Raw genomic sequence first — 11533 nt, 5'->3', positions numbered from 1 at the left:
TATGTCTGTTTTACACTACCTAATTAACAAAACATAGAAACCACATTTTAAAAATAATCTATTTGATTTGCAAGAATGATACCAGGCATCAACAATTTTTCTAAAATTATCCCCATGGTACATATTATGTTTTGTAGCTGTGATGATTCGTTGAGTAGACTTGTAAGTAACTATTTAAAGAGGATGGATTCAGAATCAATCCTTGTAAAGCTGTTTATTATCCAAACTCATTGTTTTTGTATAGTACATTGTTTTCTAATGAAATAACCTTTATTACAACCTATGTGTCAACATAGGAATTGGCCTTGCAATCAAACATTCAAAGGGTTGACCTACCAAAGGCTTTCCTGCTCTTTTGTCTGTTTTAAAAAAAAGGAATTCTAAGAGTCTGTTATTCAATTGTTGTTTATTTCTATTTTTTTACTGCTGTTCCTGCAATGCTGTTACTATATAAATAATAACATGATGCTATCTTCTTCCAGTCACTCTTGCCATGCATATTCTTTTAACAATACAAAGAACAGCACTATTGTTACAGAGTTCATTCTGTTGGGTTTTCATTTGGTGCCTCATTTAAAAATATTTTTGTTCTACTTAATTTTATTATCTTACACCTTCACATTGATGGGCAACGTTATTATTTTATACTTAGTCTTCTCTGACCCAAGACTTCACTTCCCTATGTATTATTTCCTGTGTAATTTAGCTGTCATGGACATCTGTTTTATTAACACTGTTGTACCCGGTATGTTGAAGGGATTTGTACATCAAGGAGTTCACATTTCATTAGAATCTTGCCTCGCCCAATCCTATATTTACTTCTTGGTTGGGACTGCAGAATTCCTACTTTTTGCAGTAATGTCCTTTGACCGATATATAGCAATATGTCACCCTCTGCGCTACACTATGATTATGCACAGACCTATGTATCTTCGTCTTATAGCTGGAGTGTGGCTTGGATCTTTTTTAACCATTGCCTTGCCTTCTGTTTTACTAATGAAATTAAAGTTTTGTAATAATTTAATTGACAATTTCTTTTGTGACTTAAGTCCTCTTCTTAAAAATTCTTGTACAGATACAACTATGATTGAATTGCTATCAGTTGCTGGTGCATGCACATTATATATTTCTATCCTTGTGACACTCATCTCATATCTTAAGATAGTTTTGGAAGTACTGAAAATTGATTCAGCTAAAGGAAGAGGAAAGGCTTTATCCACTTGTTCTTCACATGCTATTGTGGTGACTCTGATATATAGCAGCTGTATTTTCTTATATGCAAAGCCAGCACTTGGTCAGGGTGGTACATTTAATAAAGAAGTTGCCATCCTGAATACAGTGGTTGTTCCTTTGCTAAATCCATTTATCTACACATTAAGAAACCAGAATGTTAGACTATCACTCATTGATATGTTATTAATCATACTCTATCAAAAGAAGTAAAATAACATGTTAACACTACAAAAAAGTCACTATTGTTTTATTTTGAGGAAAACCAAGGGATTAATAGAAATGTTGTGAATAGATATCTACAATAAAATCAGGCTGACTCCCAATTCCAGGGCTGTAAAAAAATTTTTTTTAGGAACCCCCATTGTCCCGCTACACCTCATCTCTCGTCAATAGGTGTTTCCTCGAGCTTTGCTGTGATGCTGTCCAATCAGAGCGGACAGCCTTACAGCGATGTAGAAGACCTGCTGATCCGACACCAACCTGTGTAAAGCAGTAACTTCAGGAGCTTCTGCCCTTCAGAATGCAGGAGAAGAAGTGACATTGAGAAGAGAGGAAGATCCAGACTGCAAATTTCGCTTATAGGAGCAGCAGCAGCATCGCCAGCATTCAGGTAAGTCCTGACATACCCTATAGCAAACAGCGATACTGCCTTCAGTAAAAAACACCCACCTAGAAATCCCTTAGCAATGAGTAAGTAGGCTGGCATTATAGGTTCTTCCCTATACCAAACATATCCCCCTAGGCAACTAGTATGTAGGCTGGCATTATGATTCCTTCCCTATACTTAACATGTCTCCCTAGGCAATGAGCAAGTAGGCTGGCATTATGAGTTCGCCCCTATACCAAACATATCCTCCTAGGTAATGAGCATGTAGACTGGCCTTATGGATTCTCCCCTATACTCCACATATACCACTAGACATGAGCATGTAGGTTGGCAATATGGGTACTCCCCTATACCCCACATATCCCCCTAGGCGATGAGAAAGTAGACTGGCATTATTAGATCCTCCCCTATAACCCACCTATCCCCTAGGCATGAGCATGTATGCTGGCATTATGGGTTCTCCCCTATACGACACATATCCCCCTAGGCAATGAGCAAGTAGGTTGGCATTATGGATTCACATCTATGCACCACATATACCACTAGGAATCCCTAGGATCGCATGACAAATTTCTTGTTGGAAAATATCAAATTAACAGTTGATCGCGAGTAGTATGCTTGAATCTTTACTTAGAAATTCTACTTTGAAGAACTTTCTAAGCAATGCAAATAATTTACAATTAATATTTATAGCCAAATTTTTTGTTACAGAGGTGTATTTTTTGTAAGTAAAATTCAGGGGAATGCACAAACCAACATCAAAGATTGAAGATATCAGAAGATGTCCAAAAATACAGTTTGCAAGTTTAACAGCCCAATTTGCTGTTGCAATGGGATTGTTTCCTGTTCCACAGTACAACAATACACTAGTTGTGTTTTAAAAAACTTCTAGTGGTAATGGGGAGTTGGTCACAGGGGATCAAGAGAAGGCAGAGTTATTAAATTATTTAGCTATTTATTTAGTTAGCTAGTTATTTAGCTCTGTATATACAACAGAAGAAAGAGCTGCTCATGTAGGCAGTGCCAGTCCTATTAATAAATCAATTAATATACTGAATTGGTTAAATGTAGACATGGTCCAAGATAAATAAAATAAATGTACACAAGGCCCCCGAACCAGATGGGTTACACCCAAGTGTTCTGAAAGTACTTAGTTCAGTTATTTCTGTTTCCCTCTTCATAATATTCAGAGATTCTCTAGTGACTGATATAGTGCCAAGGGACTGGCGCAAGGCAAATATGGGCCCTATTTTTAAAAAGGGCTCTAGGTCTAGATGATATGACAAAAAATTGTATTATACGTGACAGCCAGCATGGATTTACAAAGGGCAGATGTTGTCAAACCAACCTGATTTGTTTTTATGAAGAGGTGAGCAGAAGCCTAGACAGAGGGGCCGCTGTCGATATAGTGTTTTTGGACTTTGCAAAGGCATTTGACACTGTCCCTCATAGATGCCTAATGGATAAATTAAGATCTATAGGTTTAGAAAGTATAGTTTGTAATTGGTTCAAGGACCGTATTCAAAGAGTTGTGGCCAATGATTCCGACTCTGAATGGTCCCCGGTTATAAGTGGTGTACCTGAGGGCTCAGTGTTGGAACCACTATTATTCAACTTTTTTATTAACCCCTTCAGGACCCAGCCTGTTTTGGCCTTCAGGACACAGCCGATTTTTTAAAATCGGACATGTGTTACTTTATGTGGTAATAACATCGGTATGCTTTTACCTATCCAAGCAATTCAGAGATTGTTTTCTCGTGGCATGTTGTACTTTATGTTAGTGAAAAAATTTGGTAGATAATTTCGGTATTTATTTCTGAAAAACACCAAAATTTAGAAATTTTTTTAAAAAATGAGCATTTTTCTAAATTTAAACGTATCTGCTTGTAAAACAGATAGTAATACCACGCAACGTAGTTACTAGTTAACATTTCCCATATGTCAACTTTATGTTTGCATCGCTTTTTGAATGTTCTTTTATTTTTCTAGGACGTTACAAGGCTTAGAACTTTAGCAGCAATTTCTCATATTTTAATGAAAATTTCAAAATGCCATTTTTTCAGGGACCAGTTCATTTCTGAAGTGGCTTTAAAGGCCTTATATATTAGAAAATCCCCAGAAGTCACCCTATTTTGAAAACTGTACCCCTCAAGGTATTCGAATCAGCATTCACAAAGTTTTTTAACCCTTTAGGCGTTTCACAGGAATTAAAGCAAAGTAGAGGTGAAATTTATAAATTTTGCTGGAGAGGTTTTCGGTGCCATGTCGCGTTTGCAATGCCCTGGAGGGACCAAAACAGGGGAAAGCTCCAAAGTTACCCCATTTTGGAAACACCCCTCAAGGAATTTTTCGAGGGGTATAGTGAGCATTTAGACCCCACGGGTCTTTTGTAGAATTTATTAGAATTAGGCCGCGAAAAATAATATCACAATTTTTTTCCACTAAAATGTTGAATTTTCTCATTTTCACAAGGCATAAAGGAGAAAAAAAACAACCAATTTTTGTAAAGCAATTTCTACCGAATACGGAAATACCCCACATGGGGTCATACATTTTTTTTATTAGAAATGAATTAACCCTTTCAGGACTGATCCATTTTTTATTTCTTATTTTCGTTTTTCACTCCCCATGTTCTTAGAGCCATAACTTTTTTATTTTTCCGTCAGTAGAGTGGTGTGAGACATTATGTCTTGCGGAAGGAGCTGTAGTTTCTATTGACACCATTTAAATAGCCATAAAATGTACTGGGAAACTGAAAAAAAATTCTTTGCGGGCTGATATGGGAAAAAAAATCTGATTCCAATTTTTGGGGTTTTCGTTTTTACAGCTTTCGCCTTGCGGTAAAAATGAAAACTTTACTTTATTCTGCAGCTCAATACAATTACGGCGATACCAAATTTATATCGTTTTTTTTATATTATACTACTTTTACAAAGAAAAATCTAATGAAAATATCCAGGTATGGACAAACAATACCACAAACATTTATTCAGAAGAAAAATGGGAAAATATATTTTTTTTAACTTTAAACTTTTTTCTTTCTCACTACTAATAACTTGAATTCTTCTACACATTTTATTAGTCTCCTTAGGGGACTTGAACCAGCGATCATTGGATCGCTGGTACAATATACTGCAATACTAATGTATTGCAGTATATTGTTATTTTTACAGGCTTCTGTAACCGCACGATCACTGTTCCTGTCCGTTAGTCCTGGGTGTCAGCTGTAATACACAGTTGACACCCGCAGCGTATGGAGCGGGCCCAGCATGTGAGCCCGCTCAATACATCAACCCCCGCACCATGACGATCTATTAAGTCATAGTGCGCAAAGGGTTTAATGCACAGCGGATGGTGTGAATACTGCAATTTTCCACTGGTATGCCATTTTAGTGCATAATATGTAGTGCCCAGTTTGTGCCACTGAAGTACAAATACCTCATAAAACGTTAAGTGGGTTCTCTCGGGTATGGCGATGCCATATATGTGGGCGCAAACTGCTGTTTGGCCACGCTGAAGGGCTCAGAAGAGAGTGAGCACCATTTTGCTTTTGGAGCGCCTATTTTGCTTGGTAATAGTTCTGATTGGGGTTTTACTGGTATTTCAGTTTATAATGTGGAGGGCATATGTAAGCTGAGCATAATAAGAGGGTATAATAATGCGTAAAATAAATAATAACTCATAGATATGTGGCCGGTGTCACACTGATAAATGGCGCCCGATCTTATCCGATAAGTACTTTTTTATTTTTTCACTACTGGAGCTGTGTGTGGGCTTATTTGTTGCGGGGCGATCTGTAGTTTTCATTGGCACCATTTTGGGGTACATGCAATTTTTTTTGTCACTTTTTATTCTATTTTTTTTGCAAGCCGGGTGACCAAAAACAAGCAATTCTGACAATGTTTTTTAGTTAATTGTTTGCAGCGTTTGCTATAAATGACAGTTTTACTTTATTTTGTGGGTCGGTACGATTACGGCAATACTATATGTACTGTATATAGGTTTTTTTTTATGTTTTGCAGCGTTTGCGCAATAAAATAACTTTTTTATAAAATTATTTATTTTTCTGTGTCACCATATTCTGAGAGCCGTAACTTTTTTATTTTTTAATCAAAAAAGCTGTGTAAGGGCTTGTTGTTTGCGGGACGGGTTGTAGTTTTTATCGGTACTATTTTCAGGGACATGCAACTTTTTGATCACTTTTTATTCTCTATTTTGGGAGGGGTGGGTACCAAAAAATAGCGATTACGGTGTAGTTTTTTATTGATTTTTTTTGGGGTGTTCATCGTGCGGGAAAAATAACATTATAGTTTTATAGTTTGGGCTGTTACGAACGTGGTGATACCAAATATGTGTACTTTTTTTAATGTTTCTATTTTTTTTCTATAATGAAACTCTTATTATAGGAAAAAAGCATTTTTTGTTTAAATAACTTATAACTTTTATTTTTACACTTTTTTAAAAAAAATGTTACTACTTTTTTTTACTTTTTTTACTTGTCCCACCAGGGGACATTTGGACCTGCAACTTTGATCGCTGCTAGAGTACATTACACTACCTACGTAGTGTAATGTATTCCAACTGTCATTGTGACGTGACAGTCACACTGACAGGAAGCCTCGGAGGACCGACTGGAGGCTACTCTTCCGTGGCTTCCATACATGGCAACCCGGAGGTCATTGTCTGGCCTTCGATTGCCACGTCAAGCATCGGCAGCCTCCACAATCACTTCGTGGGGGCTGCCGATGTGTCAAACCCCTTAAATGCGGCGGACACAATCTGTTTTTGGGGTTAATTGCCGAAATCAGCATATATTTGGGGACAGCGGACAGATACTCCGCAACTGTATGTCCTGATGCGGAAAGCAAGCCCTCCCAGTTGCAGCGCAGCGCGTGAAGAGGTTAATGATATAGAGGATGGGATTAATAACATTGTTTCTATTTTTGCAGATGACACCAAGCTATGTAGTATAGTTCAGTCTATAGAAGATGTTCATAAATTACAAGCCGATTTGGACACACTGAGTGTTTGGGCATCCACTTGGCAAATGAGGTTTAATGTAGATAAATATAAAGTTATGCATCTGGGTACCAACAATCTGCATGCATCATATGTCCTAGGGGGAACTATACTGGGAGAGTCACTTGTTGAGAAGGATCTGGGTGTACTTGTAGATCATAGACTAAATAACAACATGCAATGTCAATCAGCTGCTTCTAAGGCCTGCAAGATATTGTCGTGTATTAAAAGAGGTATGGACTCGCAGGACAGGGATATAATATTACCACTTTACAAAACATTAGTTCCGCATCATCTGGAATATGCAGTTCAGTTTTGGGCTACAGTTTATAAAAAGGATGCCCTGGAGTTGGAAAAAATACAAAGAAGAGCAACTAAACTATTAAGGGGCATGGAGAATCTAAGTTTTGATCAATGATTAACCCCTTCAGGACTGAGCCTGTTTTGGCCTTCAGGACGAAGCCGATTTTTCAAATCTGACATGTGTCACTTTATGTGGTAATAACTCCGGAATGCTTTTACCTATCCAAGCGATTCTGAGAATGTTTTCTCGTGACATATTGTACTTTATGATAGTGAAAAAATTTGGTTGACAAATTCAATATTTATTTGTAAAAAACACCAAGATTTGTAGAAAATTTGCAAAAATTAGAATTTTTCTAAATTTAAATGTATTTGCTTGTAAAACAGATAGTAATACCACACAAAATACTTACGAGTTAACATTTCCCATATGTCTACTTTAGTTTGGCATCATTTTTTGAACATTCTTTTATTTTTCTAGGACTTTACAAGACTTCGAACTTTAGCAGCAATTTCTCATATTTTCAAGAAAATTTCAAAAGGCGATTTTTACAAGGACCAGTTCAGTTGTGAAGTGGCTTTGTGGGCCTTATATATTAGAAAGTCCCCATAAATCACCCCATTTTGAAACCTGCACCCCTCAAAGTATTCAAAACTGCATTCAGAAAGTGTTTTAACCCTTTAGGCGTTTCACAGGAGTTAAAGCAAAGTAGAGGTGAAAGTTACAAATTTTTTTTTTTTTTTACAAAATTCATTTGTAATACATTTTTTTCTATACCACAGAAGGTTTTACTTGAGAAATGTAACTTATTATTTATTGCCCAGATTCTGCAGTTTTTATAAATATCCCACATGTGGTCCTAGTGTGCTAATTTACTGAAACACCGGCCTCAGAAGCAAAGGAACACCTAGTGGATTTTGGGGCCTCCTTTTTTTAGCATATATTTTAGGTACCATGTCAGGTTTGAAGAGGTCTTGTGGGGCCAAAACAATAAAGACCCCCAAAAGTGACCTCATTTTGTAATCTACACCCCTCAGGGAATTTATCTAGGGGTATAGTTAGCATTTTGAACCCACAGTTTTTTTGCTAAATTTATTTGAATTAGTATGTGAAGATGAAAATCTACTTTTTTTTTCTGAAAAAACTTAGACATTTTTAATTTTTTCAAGGAATAAAAGAGAAAAAACACCCCAACATATATAAAGCAATTTCTCTCGATTATAGCAATACCCCATATGTGGTAATAAACTGCTGTTTGGACCCACAGCAGGACTCAGAAGGGAAGGAGCACCATTTGGATTTTGAAATTCTGATTTTGCTGGAATAGTTTTCAGTGCCGTGTCACGTTTGAAATGCACTGGAGGGAACAAAATAGTGGAAACCCCCGGAAAGTGATCCCATTTTGGAAACTACACTCATCAATAAATTTTTCTAGGGGTAAAGTTAGCATTTTGACCCCAAAGTTGTTTTGCTGAATTCATTGGAATTATTCTGTAAATGTAAAAATCTACTTTTTTTCTGAAAAAAGGTAGCCATTTTTAATTTTTACGAGGAATAAAGGAGAAAAAGCACCCCAACATTTGTAAAACAATTTCTCCCGATTACGGAAATATGCCATATGTGGTAATAAACTGCTGTTTGGACCCACAGCAAGGCTCAGAAGGGAAGGAGCGCTATTTGGCTTTTGGAGCTAAAATTTAGCTGAAATGGTTTTTGGGTGCCATGTCACATTTGCAAAGCCCCTGAGAGGCCAAAACAGTGGAAACCCCCCAAAAGTGGAAATTACACCACTTAACGAATCTATCTAGGGGTATAGTGAGCATTTATACCCCACAAGTTTTTTGCAGGATTTATTAGAATTAGGGTATGTGCACACACACTAATTACGTCCGTAATTGACGGACGTATTTCGGCCGCAATTACCGGACCGAACACAGTGCAGGGAGCCGGGCTCCTAGCATCATACTTATGTACGATGCTAGGAGTCCCTGCCTCGCTGCAGGACAACTGTCCCGTACTGAAAACATGATTATAGTACGGGACAGTTGTCCTGCAGCGAGGCAGGTACTCCTAGCATCGTACATAAGTATGATGCAAGGAGCCCGGCTCCCTGCACTGTGTTCGGTCCGGTACTTGCGGCCGAAATACGTCCGTCAATTACGGACGTAATTAGTGTGTGTGCACATACCCTTAGGCCGTGAAAATGAATATCAACATTTCTTCCACTAAAATGTTGCATTTTTTCAATTTCACAAAGGATAAAGGGGGAAAAAGCTGCCCAACATTTGTAAAGCAATTTCTCCCGAGTACGGCAATACCCCACGTGTGGTCATAAATGGTTTTTCATTAGAAAGTAATTAACCCTTTCTGGACTGATCCATTTTTTTCTTTTCATTTTTAGTTTTTTCCTCCCCGCGTTCCAAGAGCCATAACTTTTTTATGTTTTAGTTAATAGAGTGGTATGAAGACATTTTTTGGTACATACAACTTTTTGAGCACTTTTTATTACATTTTTAGGTAGAGCGAAGGTGACCAAAAAAACTGCGATTTTGCCATTTTAAATTCTTTATTTTTCACGTGAGATGCTCCATACATCACCCCCCACACTAAGACATGCTATGTCGTGGTGCGCGAAGGGGTTAATGTGCAGCGGATGGTGCAGAGTAAAAATTTAAAGTTTCCACTCATATGCCATTTTAGTGCACTACATGTTATGCCCAGTTTGTGCCACTGAAGACAAACACCTCATGAAATATTAACCGCGTTCTCCCGGGTAAGGCGATGCCATATCTGTGGACGTAAACTGGTGTTTAGGCACGCTGCAGGGCTCAGAAGGGAGGGAGCGCCATTTGGCTTCTGGGGCGCAGATGTAGCTTGGTAGTTGTTCTGTTTGGGGTTTTACTGGTGTTTCAGTTTATAATGTGGGGGCATATGTTATCTGTGCGGGGTACATCAGGGTATAATAAGAGGGTATAATAATGCAGTAATTAAATAACAATCCGAAGATATGTGGCCGGGTCGCACTGATAAATGGCGCCAGATCTTATCTGCTTTTGGAACACTCTACACATTTAGCATCGCCATATTCTGAGAGCCAGAACTTTTTTTATTTTTTCTCCACCAGAGCTGTGTGAGGGTTTATTCGTTGCGGGACAATCTGTAGTTTTTATTGGTACCATTTTGGGGTACCAGAAATTTTTTTGATCACGTTTTATTCCATTTTTTTGCAAGGTGACAAAAAAACATCAATTCTGACAATGTTTTTATTCTTTTTTTTTATGGCCTTCACTCTAGGCTATAAATCACCATTTTACTTTATTCTGCGGGTCGATACGATTACGGCGATACCATATGTATATAATTTTTTTTATGTTTTGCAGCGTTTGTGCAATAAAATCACTTTTTTATAAAATAAATTATTTTTTGTGTCACCATATTCTGAGAGCGATAACTTTTTTATTTTTCAGTCAAAAAAGCGGTGTAAGGGCTTGTTTTTTTGCGGGACGGGTTGTAGTTTGTATTGGTACCATTTTGGCGTACTTGCGACTTTTTGATCACTTTTTATTGTATATTTTGGGAGGGTTGGTAACCAAAAAATTATGATTCGGGCACTGTTTTTCGTTTATTTCGTTTTGCGGTGTTCACCGTGCAGGAAAAATAATACTACAGTTTTATAGATGGGGTCGTTACGAACGCGGTAATACCAAATATGTGTACTTTTTTTAACGTGTTGCTTTTTTTCCTATAATAAAAGACATATTATAGGAAAAAAAGCATTCTTTGTTTATGTCACTTCTAACTTTTATTTTTACACTTTTTAAAGACATTTTTATTATCTTTTTTTTACTTTTTTCACTTGTCCCACTAGGGGACACCTAGACTTGCAGCTCTGATCACTGCTAGAACACATTACACTATACACGTAGTGTAATGTGTTCTAACTGTCATTGTGACGTAACTGTCACACTGACAGGAAGAATCGGAGGACCGGCCGGAGGCTGCTCCTCCGAGGCCTCCATACATGGCAACCCGGAGTTCATTGCCTGGCCTCTGGTTGCCATGATAAGAATCTCCAGCCCCCGCAAATGCATGTGGGGGGCTGCCGATCGCTGTAAACCTCTTCAATGTGGTGATCGCAATCGACCACCGCATCGAAGGGGTTAATTGCCGATTTCAGCGGCGACAGGCCGCTGATCGGCAACAGGGAGAGCAGGGCAGACACCCTGCACAGTTAACCGCCACTGCGGTGTAGCGCCGCGCGGCGGTCAACTGTTAAAGCGCGGACGTAACTGCACGCCCAGGTGCGCGAAGTTACTGCTCACCTGGACGTGCATTTACGCCAAGGTGCGGGAAGGGGTTAAAGTAATTAA

General features: G+C 38.1%; 1 protein-coding gene across 1 annotated transcript; it reads left to right on the top strand.

Moving 5' to 3' along the window:
• Window positions 1-711: 711 nt before the first annotated feature.
• On the top strand, window positions 712-1443 carry LOC142651651 (olfactory receptor 6C3-like). The gene has a single exon (XM_075826658.1). It carries the CDS (start codon window positions 712-714, stop codon window positions 1441-1443), a length of 732 nt encoding a protein of 243 aa, XP_075682773.1.
• Window positions 1444-11533: the final 10090 nt, after the last annotated feature.

The sequence above is a fragment of the Rhinoderma darwinii genome, chromosome 1, assembly GCF_050947455.1.
Source record: "Rhinoderma darwinii isolate aRhiDar2 chromosome 1, aRhiDar2.hap1, whole genome shotgun sequence".
NCBI classification, from domain to species: Eukaryota; Metazoa; Chordata; class Amphibia; order Anura; family Rhinodermatidae; genus Rhinoderma; species Rhinoderma darwinii.
This window is presented reverse-complemented; position numbering and strand designations above follow the sequence as displayed.

Excerpts from the sequence above, each read along its gene's own strand:
- LOC142651651 (XM_075826658.1), top strand. The coding sequence starts at position 712 with ATGGACATCTGTTTTATTAACACTGTTGTACCCGGTATGTTGAAGGGA.